The 23,557-nt window shown below is 36.1% G+C and overlaps 1 protein-coding gene across 3 annotated transcripts in view; it reads left to right on the top strand.

Moving 5' to 3' along the window:
* Positions 1–23,557, top strand: part of MTBP (MDM2 binding protein) — a 93,987-nt gene that overhangs the window by 57,184 nt on the left and 13,246 nt on the right. For all 3 annotated transcript variants that reach the window (XM_007488256.2, XM_007488255.2, XM_007488254.2), the window contains exons 15-17: positions 7,211–7,304; positions 10,064–10,219; positions 21,427–21,522. In XM_007488256.2, the coding sequence (XP_007488318.1) occupies positions 7,211–7,304; positions 10,064–10,219; positions 21,427–21,522 (346 nt within the window). The remainder of the gene's footprint in view (positions 1–7,210; positions 7,305–10,063; positions 10,220–21,426; positions 21,523–23,557) is intronic.

The following is a 23,557-nucleotide window of genomic DNA, read 5'->3' as shown; positions in this document are numbered from 1 at the left end:
TGTAAATAAAAATATATCAGTCTACTTTTTAAAAACTAGCCCAGCAGAATGAACAGAGCATAAATAAAATGAACATTTTTCATCTTTCCCAACAATTTTTGTTATGTCCTGTGGTAAAGAGACCACAGAGTACGTGAAAGATACATCAATAATATTTTTTAATAAATGAATGAGCTGAACTTCCGGGTAATCATGGCTGCAATCTAGACTCCACACACTTCCTCTCCCCGGCACCGAACGAAATAGACTACATCAAAGGAGCATAAAATCACCTTTGGAGGAACAGAAGGACTCCCCAGTACCCCACAGAGGCAAAGGTACGTGGGGCTTGAACATTTCCACACTAAAATAAGAAGGAAAAGCTTGCACAGAAAAGTGAACTGAGCCGCCCTTCCCCCACCCCACCTCCCCCACTAAACCAGAGTGAGCTACCTGAGCGCTCACCGGGACAGCGAGTGAGTGGGGAGCATCTCTGTCTGGGGGGGCACTCCAGGGTCCTTGGGATCTGGGGACTGCCAGGAAAAAACGTCTCAGGGCGCTTTCACTGGAGAATCCAGCGGAACTGGACTTGGGGCGGGCTGCGCTGAACAACGCGCGCTGATTATCTGGGCGGAGCTGAATACCTGGGCTCGGAGGCTGGGAAGAACTAGTCTGAAGCAACCTAAATTCACAGAAAAACCGCTCTTATAACCCAGACCCCAGACCAAAAAGGAAAGGGGAATAAAACCACCAAAGGGATGGCTCACATGGCCCAAAATCAAGCCTCCAGGAAGAAAGGGAAAAAAGTGACTATTGAAAACTTTTATGGTGGAAGTACCCAAGGAAAAGAGGAGAATGAGGAGGAAATCCAAAAAAATTCAGAACACGCCTCCCAAAATGGAAACTATCAACAAGCTCTGGAAGATCTCAAACTGGAACTTATCCAAAAGATGGAAACCTTCTGGAAAGAAAAATGGGAGAAAGAGATCAGCTGTCTGACAGATAAGACTGCTCAATTGGAAAAAGAACTCGAAGCATCCAATAGAAGGGCAGACAAGGCTGAAAAGCAAAACCAGTCCCTAATGACCAGAATTAAGCACCTCGAAGAAAGTGAGATGATAAAACAGCAAGAATCAATAAAGCAAACCCAAATAATTAATGAATTGGAAGAAAACATAAAATATCTCACTGAGAAGGTCACGGACCTGGAGAACAGAGGAAGACGAGAAAATCTCCGTATCATGGGTCTCCCAGAAAAACCAGAGGTAAACAACAAATTGGATTTTATTCTAGAGGAGATTATAAAAGAAAATTGCCCCCACGTTCTGGAGCAAGGGGGCAAAATAGAAATAGAAAGGATTCATAGAACACCTTCTATACTAAATCCCCAAAAGACAACGCCTAGGAATGTAATTGCCAAATTCAAGAGCTTCCAAGTAAAGGAGAAAATCCTACAAGAAGCCAAGAAGAAGAGCTTCAGATATAAGGGGGCTCCCATAAGGATCACACACGACTTAGCGGCTAATACACTAAGAGACCGCAAAGCATGGAACACGATATTTAGAAAGGCAAGAGAGCTGGGTCTCCAACCAAGAATCAACTACCCAGCAAAACTGACTATATACTTCCAGGGGAAAGTATGGGCATTCAACAAAATAGAAGATTTCCAAGCATTTGCTAAGAAAAGACCAGAGCTCTGTGGAAAGTTCTATATCCAAGCACAGAAAGCAAGAGAAACATGAAACGGTAAATATGAAAGAAAGGGAAAAGGAGATAAATCTTATCTTTCTCTTTAAGTCAAACTCTATTCTATAAGGACTACATTTACATCAAATTATATATATTAATATGTGGGGAAAATGTTTTGTGTAACTCTCATAAATTGTATCATCATAAGAGTAGTTAGAAGAAACATGCATAGGGAAAGATTGGGGAATTAAGAAGATTTGGGGAAAGTTGGGGCAAAAAAAGGAAAAGGGAGGGGGGAACCGTGATAATACTAAGATTAACTTCAAGAAATAGGGGGGGAATCAATAGAATAAACTTTCCCATATAAAGATACACATGGGAAGGGGAGGGGAAGAACTCTCATATGAGAAGGAGAGGAAGAGAGCGTGAAGTGGAATTACTTAAACCTTACTCTCAGTGAAATCAAATCTGAGAGGGAAGAACATCTAGATCCAGTGGGATCCTGAATTCTATCTTATCCATTAGGGCAAGAAAGAAAGGAAAATTAAGGAGGGGGAGGGGGGAGGGAGTACAAAAAGGGAGGGAAGGAGAAGGGGGAGGGGAAGGGAGCATAAAAAGGGAGGGGCTAGAAAGGGAAGCATCTCAAGGGAGGGGACTAGGGGGATTGACCTAAAGTAAATCACTGGTTCAAAAGGAGAAAGCTAAAGAAGAAAGGTCAGAACTAGGGGAAGATATCAAAATGCCAGCGAATCCACAAATAACAATCATAACTTTGAACGTGAATGGGATGAACTCACCCATAAAACGCAGACAAATAGCAGATTGGATTAGAACCCAAAACCCTACCATATGTTGTCTTCAAGAAACACATATGAGACGGGTTGACACTCACAAGGTTAGAATTAAAGGTTGGAGTAAGACCTTTTGGGCCTCAACCGATAGAAAGAAGGCAGGAGTTGCAATCATGATATCTGACAAAGCCAAAGTACAAATAGACCTGATCAAAAGGGACAGGGAAGGTAAATATATTCTGCTAAAAGGAAGTATAGACAATGAGGAAATATCACTAATCAACATGTATGCACCAAATGGTATAGCATCCAAATTTTTAATAGAGAAACTAGGAGAATTGAAGGAGGAAATAGACAGTAAAACCATATTAGTGGGAGACTTGAACCAACCACTATCAAATTTAGATAAATCAAATCAAAAAATAAATAAGAAAGAGGTAAAAGAGGTGAATGAAATCTTAGAAAAATTAGAATTAATAGACATATGGAGAAAAATAAATAGGGACAAAAAAGAATACACCTTCTTTTCAGCACCACATGGCACATTCACAAAAATAGATCATACACTAGGTCATAGAAACATGGCACTTAAATGCAGAAAAGCAGAAATATTAACAGCAGCCTTTTCAGATCACAAGGCAATTAAAATATTGATCGGCAAGGGTACATGGAGACCCAAATCAAAAATTAATTGGAAATTAAATAACATGATACTCCAAAATCGGATAGTTAGAGAAGAAATCATAGAAACAATTAACAATTTCGTTGAAGAAAATGACAACGGCGAAACATCCTTTCAAACCTTATGGGATGCAGCCAAGGCAGTACTTAGAGGAAAATTCATATCCCTGAGTGCATATATTAACAAATTAGGGAGGACAGAGACCAAGGAATTGGAAATGCAAATAAAAAAACTTGAGAATGAACAAATTAAAAACCCCCAGAAGAAAACCATACTAGAGATCCTAAAAATTAAGGGAGAAATTAATAAAATAGAAAGTGACAGAACTATTGAGCTAATAAACAAGACTAGAAGCTGGTACTTTGAAAAAACAGACAAAATAGACAAAGTACTGGTTAATTTAATTAAAAAAAGGAAAGAAGAAAGGCAAATTAATAGCATCAAGGATGAAAAGGGGGATCTCACCTCCAATGAAGAGGAAATTAAGGCAATCATTAAAAACTACTTTGCCCAACTATATGGCAATAAATATACCAACCTAGGTGATATGGATGAATATTTACAAAAATATAAATTGCCTAGACTAACAGAAGAAGAAATAGTTTTCTTAAATAATCCCATATCAGAAATTGAAATCCATCAAGCCATCAAAGAACTGCCTAAGAAAAAATCCCCAGGGCCTGATGGATTCACCAGTGAATTCTATCAAACATTCAGAGAACAGTTAACCCCAATACTATACAAACTATTTGACATAATAAGCAAAGAGGGAGTCCTACCAAACTCCTTTTATGACACAAGCATGGTACTAATTCCAAAGCCAGGCAGGCCAAAAACAGAGAAAGAAAACTATAGGCCAATCTCCCTAATGAATATAGATGCAAAAATCTTAAATAGGATACTAGCAAAAAGACTCCAGCAAGTGATTAGAAGGGTCATCCACCATGATCAAGTAGGATTCATACCAGGGATGCAGGGCTGGTTCAACATTAGGAAAACTATCCACATAATTGACCACATCAACAAGCAAACCAACAAGAACCACATGATTATCTCAATAGATGCAGAAAAAGCCTTTGATAAAATACAACACCCATTCCTACTAAAAACACTAGAAAGCATAGGAATAGAAGGGTCATTCCTAAAAATAATAAACAGTATATATCTAAAACCATCAGCTAATATCATCTGCAATGGGGATAAACTAAATCCATTCCCATTAAGATCAGGAGTGAAACAAGGATGCCCATTATCAACTCTATTATTTGACATTGTATTAGAAACACTAGCAGAAGCAATTAGAGAAGAAAAAGAAATTGAAGGCATCAAAATAGGCAAGGAGGAGACCAAATTATCACTCTTTGCAGATGACATGATGGTCTACTTAAAGAATCCTAGAGACTCAACCAAAAAGCTAATTGAAATAATCAACAACTTTAGCAAAGTTGCAGGATACAAAATAAACCCACATAAGTCATCAGCATTTCTATATAATTCCAACACAGCTCAGCAGCAAGAACTAGAAAGAGAAATCCCATTCAAAATTACCCAAGACAAAATAAAATACTTAGGAATCTATCTCCCGAGACAAACACAGGATCTATATGAACACAACTACAAAACACTTTCCACACAACTAAAACTAGACTTGAACAATTGGAAGAACATTAACTGCTCATGGGTAGGACGAGCCAATATAATAAAAATGACCATCCTACCCAAACTCATCTATCTATTTAGTGCCATACCCATGGAACTTCCAAAAATTTTTTTTACTGATTTAGAAAAAACCATAACAAAGTTCATTTGGAAGAACAAAAGATCAAGGATATCCAGGGAATTAATGAAAAAAAATACAAAGGAAGGGGGTCTTGCCGTCCCAGATCTCAGACTATATTATAAAGCAGCGGTCATCAAAACAATTTGGTACTGGCTAAGAGACAGAAAGGAGGATCAGTGGAATAGACTGGGGGCAAGCAACCTCAGCAAGACAGTATATGACAAACCCAAAGATCCCAGCTTTTGGGACAAAAATCCACTATTTCATAAAAACTGTTGGGAAAATTGGAGGACAGTGTGGGAAAGATTAGGCTTAGATCAACACCTCACACCCTACACCAAGATAAATTCAAAATGGATGAATGACTTGAACATAAAGAAGGAAACTATAAGAAAATTAGGCGAACACAGAATAGTATACATGTCAGACCTTTGGGAAGGGAAATACTTCAAAACCAAGCAAGAATTAGAAAGAATTACAAAATGCAAAATAAATAATCTGGATTACATCAAATTAAAAAGTTTTTGTACAAACAAAACCAATGTAACCAAAATCAGAAGGGTAGCAACAAATTGGGAAACAATCTTCATAAAAACCTCTGACAAAGGTTTAATTACTAAAATTTATAAAGAACTAAATCAATTGTACAAAAAATCAAGCCATTCTCCAATTGACAAATGGGCAAGGGACATGAACAGGCAATTCTCAGCCAAAGAAATCAAAACTATTAATAAGCACATGAAAAAGTGCTCTACATCTCTTATAATCAGAGAGATGCAAATCAAAACAACTCTGAGGTATCATCTCACACCTAGCAGATTGGCTAACATGACAGCTATGCAAAGTAATGAATGCTGGAGGGGATGTGGCAAAGTGGGGACATTAATTCATTGCTGGTGGAGTTGTGAATTGATCCAACCATTCTGGAGGGCAATTTGGAACTATGTCCAAAGGGCGATAAAAGACTGTCTGCCCTTTGATCCAACCATAGCACTGCTGGGCTTGTACCCCAAAGAGATAATGGACAAAAAGACTTGTACAAAAATATTCATAGCTGCGCTCTTTGTGGTGGCCAAAAATTGGAAAATGAGGGGATGCCCTTCAATTGGGGAATGGCTGAACAAATTGTGGTATATGTTGGTGATGGAATACTATTGTGCTAAAAGGAATAATAAAGTGGAGAAGTTCCATGGAGACTGGAACAACCTCCAGGAAGTAATGCAGAGCGAGAGGAGCAGAACCAGGAAAACATTATACACAGAGACTGATACATTGTGGTACAATCGAAGGTGATGGACTTCTCCATTAGTATCAATGCAATCCCTGAACAATCTGCAGGGATCTAAAAAAAAAATACTACCCACAAGCAGAGGATAAACTGTGGGAGTAAAAACACCGCTGAAAAGCAACTGCTTGACTACAGGGTTGGAGGAGATAAGACTGAGGAGAGACTCTAAATGAACACTATAATGCAAACTCCAACAACAGGGAAATGGGTTCGAGTCAAGAACACATGTGATAACCAGTGGAATCATGCGTCGGCTATGGGAGAGGGAAAGGCGGGGGGGGGGGGGGGAAGGGGAGGGGAGGAAAAGAAAACGATCTTTGTTTCCAGGGAATAATGTATGAAAACGACCAAATAAAATAATATTAAAATTTAAAAAAAAAAATAAATGAATGAGCTTGTGATCCTTGGTGTATAAATGGCTTCGGTAGTTTAATACTCAGATCTTATAAACAAATGGTTACTGGCATTTTTATATACAATAAAATTCAGTTTGTTAGCATTTTCTAGAGAATGTTAGAGAAAGAACTCTAAAGTTAGAGGCAGAAGAAGCCATGATTTGAATCTTCCTATGGCTTGGTTTATTGGCTCATATGCATATCAACTTCATCTGTGAATATAATTAAATTAGTCAGCTTTTTTCTTTTCTTCCCCCACCCCCCCATCACTCTTACTTTCTGTTTTACACTTGATACTAACTATCTGTTCCAAGGCAGTGGCAATTTGGGGTTAAGTGACTTGCCCAGAGTCTCACAATTAGAAAGTATCTGAGGTTAGATTTGAACCCAGGACTTCCTATGTCTAGGCTTGGCTCTCAGTCCACAGAGAAAAACCATCTGTAGTTTCTTTATCTGTCAAATATTGACATTAATATTTGTGATACTTCATAGAATTGTTGTGGGGTTGAAGTCAGATAATATTTGTAAGATTTACAAATCTTTGCAAATTTTAAAAATGATGTATAATTATTAGCTGTTAATTGTTTTTGAAAACATTTTCTTCAGAATCCACATTTCTGGAATCTAATCATCTGGAATGGCCAGAAAGACATGTTCTTCAGAACTTGGAAACCTTTGAAAAAGCTAAGCAAAAATTCAGGTAATTGTTATGAATTAATGGTAAATATAGAGGCAATGCATTAGTGTCCCAATTTTCCCATTTGTTACTTTCCTTTACTGTCATTGGCCAGTCTGCTATGTGTGAGATGGTACCTCAGAGTTGTTTTGATTTACATTTCTCTAATTATGAGAAATTTAGAACACTTTTTCATGTGTTTATTGATAGTTTTGATTTCTTTATCTGAGAACTTCCTATTCATGTCCCTTGACCATTTTTCATTTGGGGATACCTGTTTTTTTAGATGTGTATCACATCATTTTTCTAGCATGTGCTCTGAAAAATTTGCTTTCTATTCTGTATTAGCACCAGAAATTCACTCAGGGAATAACTATTCAGCCATTAATTTGGTGTGAATGTTTGTGGGCAAAAGATGCTTGATTTTGTTGCAGAATTCATTTGGTGTAAAAAGCAAATCTATGTGGAGGTAATGAAAGTGAGAAGCTATTATCTTGTGATTGATCTCACCTGACACACATTTAGGCAAGTGGTACACTATGAACTATTTATTTTTTAAATGCTTTGTTATTCTTGTGTATGAAATACTTCACAAATACAAATCATACATTTTTCTTATTGCACGAAGGGTATAAAATGATCTACTGTAATATTGAGTCAACATTAGTCAGCTGTCAGAAATTAGATCAATCCAGGAAATAGTTAATGCCTTTAGTAATTGGTAAGTTCAAAAGTAAAATAAATCATGATGTAAACATCTGATAAGATTTCATTATGAAAAAAAATTCTACTAAAGGTTTTAGAAAATGATTATTTGACTGTTTCTATTAGCCTTTATATCTTTTATCCAAAATTAAGAACAATTTTGAATGGTGGCAAGGGCAGTATGAATATATTTGTCTTCGGTTAATAAAAGGAATTTATAATTCTAAACTACAGTTCTAATCACATAGATTAGAATACAATTGGGAGAATGAAAAGAAAAATTGATGTAAAGCCATGAAATAAAAATTCTGTAGTGATGAAGTGACGGCAGGTTGACGTGTTAGGAGTTCTGAATGGCCTTCTCACATTAAATGTAGTGTTCAATGTTGCAAAAACTCTTCCCTGAGACAAAACAGCCTTTTCTTCAGTTCTCATTACTTGGTATAACTAGCTATTTTTGTTGCCTTTTTTTTCCTAATTGTAACAAGCACCCAAATTTAATGAAGTCTAGAGATCTGTCTTATAACCCTGACCATGCTATTAAAAGTATTTGTATATTTTTAAGCATTTATTTTTAATCCTACTATTTTCCAGTTTGCTTATCTATAAAATTAGAATACCTTATACTTGGATAGTAATTTTCGCTTTTCAAAGTTTTTTTTTTTTGTATGTACCCATTACCTCAGTTAGCAATAATATCTATGCCTCATCTACTCTAGGTAGCTGTTGGGTGCAAGACTTGGACAAGTATAAAATAGTATCCAAATGCATGCATTTTATGGTGGTGATTCAGGGCCTTTTCATAGTGAGCCATAATCATGGCTTGAAGAGCCTTTGAGAATTTTATGATGACTACATTTTTTCATGGTCATCTTGAATTCCAGGTTTCTTTCAGTAAGTTCTTAACAAGGTAAAAGAGACATAAAGGACAGAAGTCTTTGCCCTGAAAAATTTATGACTTTGTTGGGTTTATAGAAGTTACACTTAACAGTGTCATAAAAGCTTGTACAATTTAAAATTTTAGAAACTGTATATTAGTGCCAAAGAATGTGCTGTGTAAAGAAGAAATGGAAGTACTACAGTGAGGTTAACCTGATAAAATTCAATGGAGAAGGCATGCATACCTTGGGAATGTCCTTACATAGCATCACAAAAAGTCATGCCAGTATTGCTGACTTAATGGGATCAATTGTGATTTCTAGATCTTTTTTCTTACATACTTGTATTTAGTAATTTTTTCAGTTTTTATTCATTCAATGAGCATTTAATTAAGCACCTACTGTATTCCAGGACAGCTAGGTGGCACAGTGGACAGAGTGCTGGTCCTGGAGTTAGAAATACCTGGGTACTAGCAGACAAGTTACTTAACCTTGTTTGCCTTAGTTTCCTCATCTGTAAAATGAGCTGGAGAAGGAAATGGCAAGCCTCTCCAGTATCTTTGCTATGAAATCCCCAAATGGGGTCACAGAGCCAGACACAACTGAACAACAGCAACAACAAATTTTGGCAGTGAGGCAACTCAGTGAATAGAATGCTGGGTCTGGCATCAGGAAGACTTGAGTTTATATCTGGCCTCAGATATATACTGGCATTGTGACCCGAGGCAAGTCACTTAACTTTATTTGCCTCGGTTTTCTTATATGTAAATGAGCTGGAGAAGGAAATGGCAAACTCTTCTACCCAAATAGGGTTATGAAGGGTTGGATATGACTAAAATGACTGAAAACAACATATTCCAGGGACTATGCTGGATTCTTGGAATACAAAGACAAAACCAAAATAATCCCTATCAACGGGCTTGCTTACATCTTTTAAAAGTTATGTGTGTGTGTGTACACACATATATAATATATATACGTATTGTGTGTTAGTTTCATTTCTAGATATTTTCCCCCATCCCGAATCAGCAAGCCGTCTCTTATAATAAGAATAAAAAGGGGTGGGGTTTTACAAACTATGTAATCTTTTACTCATCCCTGACTATAGGATAAATTTAAGTTTTATTGATTCTGATCATTAGCTTTTAATAGTCAGGTTGAATTCTAGTTCTTTAATAGAGTAACATTTCTTCCCCCCAGAACTCCTATGTTGTCACGTTCGTCTGAGCAATTGCTGGGCCATAAGGATGGTCATCGGGAATCAGTGACCTTATTGGATGCAAAAGAATTGCTGAAATACTTTACAGCAGATGGATTACCAGTTGGCGATCTTCAGCCTTTGCATATCCAAAAGAGGCAAGCTATTAAGACTTATAAACTTATATGTTTATTATAAATGATACCTAATAACAATTTCTGATTAGCTCTATTGTTGAGAGCACCATATTCATGCAGAGCTCTTAATCTCATTCTTTGTGGTGTATCATCATGCTTAACACTGGTAGGTTCCTGTCTGTACACATAGTAGTCATATTTCATACATTTTACATGCTGTTGATTTTTTTCACCTCTTTTGAAAAAAGTATTCAAAGCACATTTATTAATGATGATATATCAGAACCAGTGGATGGATGGATAATATTTCTTTCTTGGAGAATGGATTTAGTATTCTCCAAGAACTGAAACAGTTACTTAAGGTTGCTCTGTAGCTTTTGATCCTGCCACTAGATGGCAAGAACAGTAAGTGAGTCTGTGGTTTGTAGCTGAAAGAATCCCTCTCCAAACACTTCATTGCTAAGAAATTTAGGTTCCCACTAGGAGGCATTATTCCAGGACAGAGACTGGGAAACAATGTTGGTGAGTTGTGAGGGAGTGAGACAAATACAGCAAGCATTTATTAAGCACTTGGAATGTGCCAAACATGGTCATTAAGTGTTGGGGATACAAAGAAAAGCAGAAACAGTCCTTCACCTCAAAGAGCAGGCATTCTAATGGAGCTGACATACTCCAAGTAACATACAAAATATACACAAGTACATGGGAGGTAATTTCAGAAGGGATGTACTAGCAAGGAGAGGGGGATGGGAGAGAAAGCTGGAAAAGCTGCCCAGAGAAGGTGAGACTTGAAACAAAGCTTTTTTAAACCCTTGCCTTCTATCTTAGAATCAACAGTAAGTATTGGTTCCATGGCAAAATAGTGGTAAGGGTTAGAATTGGAGTTAAGTGACTTGCCCAGAGTCACACAGCTGGGAAGTTTCTGAGGTCAGATTTGAGCCCAGATCCTCCTATCTCTAAGCTTAGCTCAACCCACTGAGCCCGCCTCTCTGTTCCTTGAGCTGAATCTTGAAAGAAGACAGGGGAACTAAGAAGTGGAAGTTAGGTGACAAAGCATTTCAGTCATGATAGATAAGATAGTGACCCCCAGATAGGAGATAGAGGAGATAGATACTTGAGGAAGTGCAAGTTGGACAGTGTAGTCATATGACAGAGTGCAGAGCAGGGAGTAAAGTATAGAAAGGTTCAGAAAGGGAGATGGGGGCAGATTTTTAAGGTCCTTAAATGCCACACACAGAGAAACTCAGAATGAAAGTCAGTGTTATTTCTGTATGTATGTGTGGCACCACCCTAGATTGTGCCCAGGGTACCAATCTCTATCCCACTCCCTGTTCCTGCCTCTATCATTCTGGTATTTCTATCATTGAAATAGCAACCCATTTTCTTCCCAAAGCTGGAACTCACTCTGATTCAACAATATGCATATTTTCTGTCCTTTAGAATTGAGACTTTAGTGAGAAGCCTTTGTATTTTTAATAGGATCTAATCCCAAAGTAATTTGTCACATTTACGGAATGATTATTAAAAGATAATTTGAAGAGATAATATAAAGTGTTATTACAAATAAACCTTCACAGAAATCCTATTCTAGTTCCCATTGTGAATGAGATTTCTTTAACCTGGGCCCTGAAAAGCTTTAGTAGCTTCTCTTAGGTAAGAAAGGCTATTAGTGAGGCCTGACATGTCTGTTATCTTAGGCCCAGACCACATTTGGAGAGGTTCTCTGCCAGAAGGTTGGTCAACAAGTAACATTTTTTTTCGACTATAGCACTTCTTGCTGTTATCTGCTGAGGTGTGGAAGAACTTTAATCTGCACAGAGGAAGGAAGGGTAGAGAGATTACACTGAGGAGAGATTGCTCATCTTGGCAGAAATGCATAAGGTCTCTGACCATTATTATCTGTGTGACCATGAGCAAGTGACTTTATCTCTGAACCAAGTTCTTTAATTGTAAAATAGGGATAATAAAGAATATAGTACCTATTTCACAAGGTTATTTTGATACATGAAATAATTACATAAAAGTACTTTGCAAACTCAATATCACTTTTCTGGTTATTATTTTAGTAACCTTTTTTAGAAGGGAAATGAGGTAACTCTAATATGACCTGTTCTTGACAAAGCCAGTTGGCTCTTTTATAGCTTTTCTTTTCCTAGCTAATTATTGCTTAAAAAATTTTTTTAAAGAATTTTGCCTAGAATTTGAATAATAATAATAATAATGTTTGCAGAGTGTTCTACAAACGTTTATCATTGTAACAACGCTGACAGAAGATGCTATTCTCATTTTACAGATGAGGAAACTGGGGCAGACAGTTAGTCCAGGGTCACATAACTTATAAGTGACTGAGCCTAGATTTGAGCTCAAGTCTTGAGGACCCCTCTATCAAATCTACCTTATTGTTCTGTGTGCTGATTTGCACCCTTGACTCTTGTCCCTTTTTTAAAATAGCAGGATATTGACCCCTTCTCTAGTCCTACAGCACATTCCTTCTGTTCTCCACTATTTTTCAGTCAAGATAGTGATCAACAATCGCCTCTGCTGCTTTAAGTAATTTATCTGGATCTGTTGACTGAAATTCATTATGGAATGCTAGATACTCTTTTACTATCTCTTCTTTCTTAAGTTTTAGGCTTTTTAAAAAGGTTTTGGTTTTGTCCTTTCTGGTCAAAAGATAAGTCTCCTTGGCAGAGAAAAGCAAGGCAAAATAAAAAGTTAGGGAGGCCTGTCTTCTCCACAATATTCCTGCCTGCCATAAACAGTTGTCTCATCTCTTTTTTGATCCTATTTCCCCTGATATTACTTGAAGGAATTCCAGAAAAAAATCCATCCTACTGCACCTTACCTTTTGTTTTTGTTCATTACTATTATTTACCAGCCTCAATGTATTCTCAGCTTTGGCATTCCAGTGGAAAGTACCAGTTTAGGGGTTAAGATCTGGTTTTACACATTGGCTTTTCTACCTACAACAACTTTGTGACTGTGGGCAAGTTATTTCCTGTGATAAACTTCAGTTTCCTCAGCTATAAAAATGGTGACTTCTAAGGCACCTCCCAGTTTTAAATCCTATTGTTTTAAGTCTGTGTTATACTTCCATATTCATTCTTATTTATTTGCCCTTACTTCCATTTTCTGTACATTAAATTTTTTTTAAATTTAAATTGATCATTTACTTCTTTGTGTATCTGTATCAGTATCTTTAACACACCACACACAAATTATATTCACAAGTATGTCATGTAATGTCTAATAATATTACACAGGGAAACTAATGATGAACTTTTTTCACCCTTTTTGGGATAGGGAAGAGAGGTTACTTGTTCTACACAGGTGATTTTAATAGATAAAGTTATAGTTCAGCTTAAGTGCTGAAATGATTTTTTTTCCCCTGATGGATAGGTAACATAAGTCAAATATATCTAAAACGTTATGCACTTTCCTAAATTATTAGACAATACTGAATATTTTTTCTACTCTTCTTAATAACTTTAGTCCATAATTATATACTGTACATCTCTACTATATTATGTTTGATCTGTGACTGACTTAATAATTTATATTTAGTTCAGCATCTCATTTTTGCACATTTAGTTCTCCACTTTGGAAGGTAATAATGGAAAGAGTATTGGACTAAACTCTTGACAGGATCTTTGTGCCTTGGTTCTCTTCTCTGTAAAATAGTGATAATGTTTCTCACAGGGTTGTTGTGAGGAAAATACTTTTATACCTTAAAAAGCTCTTATTAATAACATAGTAATCCTATAAAAATATACTAATAACATCATATTACTCCTATGGCGTCTTCTGTTTTTCTGTCATTTACCACTTTTACTCTCATTTTGCCTGTAGCTACCTCTTTCCTCAGTCCAGCTTTGTGTTTCAAATCTGGTGAATGTGTAGATGAAGTGTCAGTAAACTGAATAAGAGTGAAGGCTTCTTTTAGAGTTCAGGAGTCTGAGTGAAAGTGTTTTAGAAACACTTCACAATTCACAGGATTCTTTGTTACATTTGCGTTCTGATGTGTGCTTGGAGTGGTTGAGCTTGCAAAGTCTCATCTCAGAGCTTGCTAATGATTAACTATTTAGCAAAAACATTGAACCAAATGTGATACTTTTCCAAATTTCAAGAACTATGAGACATAAAGAAGATGAGGGCTAGAATAGAAAGATCTTGTATAAGCTTAATAGAGGATATGGGTAGGTGTTTTACATAATAGTTAAGAATTAGTAATGGGAATAAAATCCAAGCATTCCAGTTCAGAGATTAGTATTTTATACCATCATCACAGTCTTTGTTTTTAAAACCCATCAGATGTTGTATTTTAAAATAAAAATGGGATCCATTTCAAATTTTACAATCAGAACATATTTTGAATGAAATCTGAAGAGCTAGTCAAAATACAGCTATTAAAAAACTTTGAAAACCATAAACAGTATGAATCATATTCTACCTTCTGTGTCTTTCAAAGGAGGTTGCCTTTGTGAAGAGCTTCAGAATATTTTTATATTGGCAAGTAAGTCTACACTATTCAAAATCACTGGTGTAATCTTGAAGGAATCAGGGTGTCTAAGACTTGAAAGTCTTAGTGCCTAGTGCCCACTATGGAGATAGGGGAGAAAGGGCCAAGGGGGAAGGAAGAATGGTGGCAGAGTCAGCCTGAGTGGTAGAGAATGTGTGGAAGGGAGTCATTTGGAATAAGTCTGTAAAGATAGAATGGGGCCAGTTTTGGGAAAGTCTTCAAAGGCCAAATAGAGGAGCTTATATGTCTTTTATGATCCTAGAAGTTATGTCCCATTAGAGCTTATTGGGAAGAGAAGGTATCACATCTGCACTTTAGGAAAATTTACTTTTAACAACTGAGTAAAGAATGAGTCTTGAGGCAGAGAAAGCACATAGTTTGGGCAAGACGAAATTAGGCTGTAAACTAACATGGTGCCTGAAGTGGAGAGGGTGATGTATGTTAGAGAGATTGTAGAGACAAAAATGACAGAATTGGGCAATTCTATGTGTGAGGCTAATTAGATAGAGGAGCTGAAAATGACACTGAGATTGCAAATCAAAGTGATGAGATGGAAGGTGGCGCCCTTGATAGAAGTAGGAAAGTTTTGTAAGCTGAAAATATTACGTAAGTGTGAATTATTATTTTTTTTTAAACCAAGAGAACCTAAAGAAGACATGAGTGAAGAGAATGTATGTGTTAAGAAATGGTGCCTTTGGATTTAAATGCAATTCCCTTTCTTACTGTAAATAATTAAAAATTTTAAAATACCTTGTTCTGCCCATTATATTATAGATTCCACCCCCTCCTCCAAAGTTCATTACCTAGTTCATTACCCTTATGTAATTTAGATAGTCTTTTAATCAAAAACATTTTCTCCAAAGTTCTTCAGTGCATTGGGAGGGTATATTGCAGTGTGCTTCCATAATATACATCTTAGATCCGTTATGCCTTAGTAGATGGTCTTTATGAGTTTCTATGGTCAAAAAAAAAATCCTTTGATAATCTAAATTATGGTGATGAATAACTCCAACTTTCTTTTACTTAACCTTTACTAGAACTTCTAGAGTGGGAAAGGACCCATCTTATCTTCAACTAGAACTTATATTCACCTCCAATTTAATGGAATAGTACCTTAGCAGATGTTCTACAAAATTAATACGTAATAAATAATGTTATCTTTACTCTCTTGACCAAATATGTGACAGCTGTGTGCAAGGGAAGTAAGTAGTGCAATGGATAAAAGCAATCGATTAGGAGTCAGGAAGGGCTGAGTAAATGTGACTGTAGATACTTCCTAGCTGTGGGACTCTGGGCAAATCACTTAATGCTTATTTACTCCAGTCCCTCATATATAAAATGGAGACACTCCAGTATCTTTTCCAAGAAATTCCATGGACAAAAATTCATGGGCTCATCTAGAGTTAGGAACAACTGAGCAACAACAAAGAGAAATGAATGATATCCTTATTTAGAGTGGGGTTTTTTCATTGTTGTTGTTTGCTACTATATCATTTAGAAAACCTTTCAGTCGAAATTTAGTACATTTTGATCCTCATGAAAAGCTCTTTGAACTGTATTATGATAAATCATGAATCAGAAGGTGAATTTGAGAAAGGATTTGCTAACAGTTATAAACAAAACTAAAAAAGTTACCATTTGTGAGTGGAAATGAGACAAAAGTACATGAACTTTAGGGTCTTGAACATTACCTCAATTAAGTTCTGCCTATATTATAGTCTTCTTAATATTACCATCTAATGATTCAGAACAGATTGGTATGACTCTAGTTAACAAACTCATATTATTGCTTTGGTTAACATAACCAATAAAGGTCAAAAGAATGACTGAGATTGAAATTGTATAAACGTGATAACTACTTGAGGGTCAAAAATGTTTTGCCTTCACAAAGCTGGAGCAGTAATGCAAGTCTGAAAAGGAATTAAGGCATTTGTTTTTGTGATTTCTTTTTCCCTCTGTTAATATATTTCCCCACTTCATCCACCTTAATCTCTTTCTTTTTGTACCCAGTGCAGTATATTGTATATGGTTTACCCTTCAATTTCCCATGGAATTTTTTTGTGAGGCAATATAAAAAGATGATAGATTGAAGGGAAGGAGGATAAAGAATCTATTATATTTCAGGCACTGTGTTAAGTGCTTGACGGATATTGTCTCATTGAATTTTCACAACAACCCTGAGAGATAGATGCTATCGTGATCTCTATGTTGGGGAAACTGAAGCAGACAGGTTAAGTGACTTCCTCAGGGTAACACATACACTGGATTCAAACTTATTTCTTCCTGACTCCTGGCATAATGTTCTGTCCATTGTACCTTCTACCTGTCTCAGAAATGGGAGAAGACAACACACAAAAGGGATATGGAAAAGGTGAAGGTACCAATTTGAGAACACAGTTTTGAAATTCCAAGGAAGTCAGGAACATGGACAGGAAAAGAATTAAGATAGGGCAGCCTTAGCCCCTCCACAAAATGAATGCTTCATCCAGGAGGAAGTCATCAGTAGAAAAAAGTGGACATCCTTGCAGATATTTGAGGATTTTGAATCAGTCAACAGAAACCTGAGTCTGGCATTCAATACCTCTTATATTTATTTGCTATATATATAACTATGGGTAAATCACACAAGTTTTTTGAACCTCACTTTCTCCATTTGTAAAGTATTTAGCAGTTACCTCACTTTTTGATTCTTTGAGAATTAATTGAGAGCATTCTGGATTTTGAATACTTTAAACATATAAATATCAGAAACTAGTATCATCTGTTACTGAGTGTTCTGTTGGTTGTAATCTACTTTGGATACTTTTTAATTTTGAGAGAGGGTAAGATTATGTTTAGAAAAACAGAAGAAATCCCAAAGGTCAGTATAGTGAAATCTTGTGGAAAGTTGAAAACTTTTAAAACAAAAAACATAGGTACTGAAAAATGTAAGAAAATTGCATTTGTTTGGAACCTATTAATTAGACATTTGTGTTCATTCAAGTAATGGCTAGACTGAAGTTTAGTTTTACCCATTGAAAAAGGATTTCATAAGTAATTAATAATGTTAATAATAAACTCATATTTTGTGACGTTTGAAAACTTATAAAGTTGTTCTCGTGGGACAACTTTGGATTTTAAAAAACATATTCCCTATGGCACATTGTGGCTGTTTTAAAGTCTGACAAAGGATAAGAAGCTTGCCCAGTATAACACAGCAAGCACATATCCAGGCCAAGGGTCCAATCCAGGGCTTCTACTCAGATTAACCTTGGCCAGTTTGAGCCCAGGTATATTACAAAACCATCTTTCTAAACTTCATTCATCTTCTTTGTCAAATGAAGATACTACTTGTAAATCCTACTTGATAGGGTTGTTGTGAGGAGCAAATAAGATTAAGTCCGCAAACTGCTTCACAAAACCTTTAAGCCCACAGAGAGGCCAGCTTTTATTTTCCTCATCAGAGTGGATTGGTACTTTTTATGGATGTAAATCACCAGTTAAATGTGCTGCCTTCCCTTTCTTACCTTGACCATTCCTTTATGCTTTTCTCTAGTTGTGTAATGCACCCCATCTTCCCAATCAAAAATCTTTTCTTCTATAGCTAGCCTTAGATGGAATAAAAAGCTAGTTTTAGTTGACATTTTTTTTACTATATTTTGCCTTATATAGCACTTTAAATGTGGTCACTTTATATAAATTTATTCATCTGATCCTCACAAAATCTCTGTGGGATAGGTATTGTGATTTTTTTTTGATAGGGAAACTGAAACACAGAGATTAGGTAACTTGTCTGGAGTTATATAGCTAACAGTTACCTGAGGTAGAATTTAAACTTAAGCTTCCAATCCTGTGGCCTTTCTATTATGCCACATGACTTCCTATTTATAATAATTTACACTAAGGTGGAAATAACTTAAAGACTAATCCACAGCATTTTAAGGAATTTGTTAACTCTAATGAATTTTAAAATGGTAAACTATGTTGGAGATATTTTGAACTGCTACCACCCCATCAGAAGAACAGGTTAGCAATTAGAGTTCCATTTCTGAAAAGCAATCAATGACTCCTAAAAAGGGGGTCAGAATTTTAGATTTCCACATTCTTATGCTACTAGGAAATGGAAGCCATGGTGGAAAATCATACCTATTTGCCAGATTGCTTTCATTTATTCTGTCCCAGGAAGCACCTAAATATCTAAAAGGTGACAAAAATGTTCAAACTTAAAGGCATGTTTTAAAAAATGTTACTCTCAGTTGCTTTTGTTATTTCTTTCTAAACAATCCTTTGCTTTGCTTTCTCATTTTCCTCATCCCCATACCCATGTGAAAAGTAAGTGCTTCTCAAGATTCTTTTCTCAAAGGCTGTCTGTCCACAGTGATTTTTGAGCATTGTCTCCTACTATTTTTTCCCTTGGACTCAACCCAACTGAAATATACAAGCTTATTATCCTTTGGTTTACACATAGGAAGTATTAAAACTGAAGAGAGCAACATAGCTGTTGAGCGTGCTTGCAGCTCTCACCGTCTGTTCTCCTTGTGTTTGGTGCCCGCTCTGGTGGAGGCTTTGGTACCCAGGCAGGTGGATGAGCAGGCCGGCCTTCTTTACCTGGCTCAGGCATGCCTCTGTCATTACTCCCTGGATTTTACTGTAGCAGTAGCCGCAATGAGGTACACTTTGTCTCCTGGACCTTCATACCTCCAAGACTGCAGCTGGAAGAGGCAAATCCTCCAGAATCGTGAACCCTTTCACATCTTCACTCTTGGGGGGAAATCGTAGTTATTTGTGTTCCATGACCCAGGACAGAATTTAGGCATACCACACAGAATTCTGGGATGGGGATTTAAGACTCCATAAGCCCAAGTACCCTGACTGCCCTTAGAAAATACTTCTTGAGAACAAGAACTCCTTTCTACTTGCTCAGTCTTCTGTTAAGATCAAGGGAGTATTATGATGACCTTGGGTGAAGTGCAGACACACCAAGTGCAACAGCAGCTAACAAGAGGTGAGGTCATGGCCACAGCTGTCATCAGGGTCTGAGGATAAAGCAGACAGTATAGAATTACCTGTAATTCTGCTCTCAAGACTATCATCCTAACTCTAACTCACCAGAGAGTTTGGAAGTGAATTAAGACAATCATCTGTCAGGAAGTCACTGCCTACCTTTTTGTCATGTGCCCAGCCCCTTCTCACCTGAACCTCAGCGACCATACCTTCAGACTCTGACACCAGGAAAAGTCATTTCAAGAGAACTCTTTGCATAATTAGTGAATGGTATTGAAAAATGAATATTGATATTTAGGAATCATAGCCAATGGTATCTTCTATTTGGATCTTGCTATGAGATTATGGTTTTCATCTCTGGTAGCCATTAAAACCTAGTGTCAAAGTGAACCAAACAGAGCCAAATCTTTAGATTGAATTAGTAGATAGATTGCATACTTTATTATCAGTCCTTTGGAATAGCAGCTGGTCATTACATCCAGCAGAGTTCTTATTTCTTTCAAGGTTGTTTGTCTTTACAATGTTTTTGATATCTTACAAATTGTCCCCATGGTATAAAACGAGATATTTTGGGGCATTTTTTTATGAGAGGGGGATACATTTTAGTTTAGTATGCAAGTTCATTTTTATCATTTTTCTTTTTCCTAAGGACAAAGGAAGGAAACAAGAAGAAAAAAATAGATTTTTGTTCATTAAAAAAATTAAACTATCTTGGTATCACAAAAATGTTCAGCTAAATTTTTAAAAAATAATGAAGAATATTCAATCATTTTCTTACCAAAATTTTAATTTTAGCGAGAATATAAAGGTATTTTGTATTATTAATAAAATATTTTTAATCATAGCCTTTTCCTGTCCATTTTTGTTTTTATAATGTATATAACATTAGTATAATTGTGTGTGTGGGTTTGTGTGTGTGTGTAGATAGGCAGGTCTGCATCTAGATGGCACAGTGGATAGTGCTGTGCCTAGAGTCAGGAAGATCTGGTTTGAAATTTGGCCTCAGACACTAACTGTATAACCATGGGCAAGTCACTTAATCTTATTTGCCTTGGTTTCCTCACCTGTAAAATGAGCTAGAAAAAGAAATAATGATTTACTTCAGTTATCTTTGCCAAAGACCCCCCCCCCCCCCCGGGAGGGGGAACGAGTCATGAAATCATATGCAACTGAAATTACTATGCTACATAATTTGTAATTGTAGATGCATGGTCAAAAAGTTTTTTCCTGCTAGGGATATGCGAACCAAATGGTATGAAGATCACTCTACTACATTGACTGAATTAGACTATACACTATCCTTACCTGCCCAGTGTTTTCCCATCAGATTTTGTTACTTTGGAATGCCCCTCTCAAACCCAGGCCTACCTATTGGAATCCTCTCCGTTCTTTAAAATTATGCTTCAATGCCACCTTTTCCATAAAGTTTTTCTTTATTTGTCTCCATCCTTCCTCCTGTCATATCTCCTACAATATACACTTAATAAATGTTTATTGATGAGAATTAAATTAACTATTTTTACCTCTCTCCTTATTGAAGAGTAAAAAATGTTAATAAAAGAAAATAGATTACAGAATATGGTCTTGCCTTTTCCTTATGTCTTCTGGGTGGTTCTCGGTTACAGAAGTAAAAGTAAACTCTCTTTCAATATTTAGTATTCTAATTTTTATTTATCTACTACTTGATATATTTTAAGTATCAAATGATTCTTTTTGTTTGTTTTAGTGAAAATACTTTTCTACTGACACCAGAACTTACACCTGGGAAAGTACAAGTCTTACCTTTTGAAAAAGCCTCTGTGTGTCACTATCATGGGATTGAGTAAGTTATTTAAAAATAATTTTAAATGTCTATATCAAACTTTTTTTTTTGTTTTAGAATATTATGAATTTTGTCTCTTTTAGTTTAGTGACTTTAGTAGATGTATATGGATTCAGACATAGAGAACCAAAGAATAAAAATCTTATGAAACTGAATAGTGAACTCAGAGTTGAGCCCCGTGAATGTGTTACAAGTTGTACCTAGTCTAATAAATTTGGAATTGGATTGAACATACGTCATTTCACTTATAAAATATGAAGAATATCTTAAATCATAAATAATTTAAATATTAGTTAGAAGATGGTACTTTGATGGAAATAACTTTTTTTCTTAGATAATATACGTCTAGTGTTAAGGCATATGCCTGTCCTGTCTTAAGTCATAATAGTCGTGAGAAAATAATTATGTAATCATTTTAGACTATTTACCTGAAGCTAGATTCTGCTGTTAACATGCAAAATAAGAATTGTTCTTAAGTAGTATTGATCAGACAATCTGAATAAAATTCAGTTGAGTTTACTTGCTTGAGGTTTGGAGGTTCACTGTGTTCCATTTCTGATAAATTCTCAATTTGGAAAGGAAATGGAAATGAGAAAAATGAAGTTAGTTATATATGTACATACATGCTATTGAAATTCTCTTTGGTTTATTTAATATTTTTCTAGAACTTGATAGTTTATAATTCAAGACAATAGTTAATGTTTTAATTTTAGTTTTTATATAAAGGATAACAAAAAATGCATTTTTTTTGTCATTGTATTGGTCTCTAACTTATATCTTTGTCAGGAATTTGTATGGAGCAGCTATAGTAATATAGTAAGCTAGAATCAAGCCAGTATAGTACTGCCAGTAATCTTTTTACTTTAGAATTTTAAGCATTCATGAGATCACTGGTATTAAATAAAGCTCCTATCAAAAAGAAGTTACAGGGGAAGCTAGATGGCCAATTAGAAACTGGCCTAGAAGCAGATGGTCCTGGGTTCAATTTTGACCTTAGACACTTCTTAGCTGTATGACCCTGGGCAAGTCCCTTAACCCCAGTTGCCTAGCCCTTACTTCTCTTCTGCTTTGGAACCAATACTTAGTGTCAATTGTAAGACAGAAGGTAAGGATTTCATTCTAAAAAATAAATAAATAAACCTTATAGCCCCGCTATGCTTAGTATGTTGTTTCTTAAATAACCTTGACCAAAAATTTCATCATTTTAGTTGACCAAAATTTTCCCATTTGATAGTTTTGCAACCCAAGTTATTCTTGACTTTTCATACTTCCTCACTGTTCCCACCTCCAGTCATTTGTCAGGTTCCATTTATTCTATCTCCTTATTATATCTCATTCATCTACTACATTAGATTCTATTCTAACCATCGTGGCTTACCTAGACTATTGCAATAACCTCCTAAATTCGTCTTCCTGCTTCCAGGCTCTATGTCTTTTCCAACACATTTTCTACACAGCTACAAAAATATCTTCCTATGGCCTAGTTCTAGTTATGACACTCTTAGATTCTTTATTGCTCCTAAGATAAAATACAAATTCCTCAGTTTGACTTAAAGTCCAGTATTGCCTGTCTCTCAGCTAGCTTTCTAGACTACTTTTATATTTCTCCCCTTCAGGTATATACTCTAGCCAAATTGACTAACTTCAGTTCGCCAAACCTAACACTCCTTTGTGCTTTGCACAGACTATCCCAAATGCCTGGAATGAGCCTTTGTTCTTTGTCATAATATCTTGCCTTCTTTCGAAGCTCATGTTCTGCCCAACCTCTGACATAGTGCCATGTTAACCATTTCTCGGGATTTATATTTCTTCTCCTCTCTAGCTTTTGGCACTGGTAACTGTCGCTTTCTAGATATCCTCCCCAGTTTTTATGACATTGCTTGCTCCTGGTTTTTTTCTTACCTGTCTTACCTTAGTCTCTTTTGCTTTATCATTGTCTCTATGTCATTCTCATGTATGAGTATACATATCTAGGGCTCTGTTTTGGTCTTGTGTAAGTTAAAAGCTTTGAGTTTTGATTCATATCCATTCCTCT

Source organism: Monodelphis domestica, chromosome 3, assembly GCF_027887165.1.
Source record: "Monodelphis domestica isolate mMonDom1 chromosome 3, mMonDom1.pri, whole genome shotgun sequence".
Classification (NCBI taxonomy): domain Eukaryota; kingdom Metazoa; phylum Chordata; class Mammalia; order Didelphimorphia; family Didelphidae; genus Monodelphis; species Monodelphis domestica.
The sequence above is the reverse complement of the archived record's forward strand: the minus strand, read 5'-3'. Positions and strand labels throughout refer to the sequence as shown.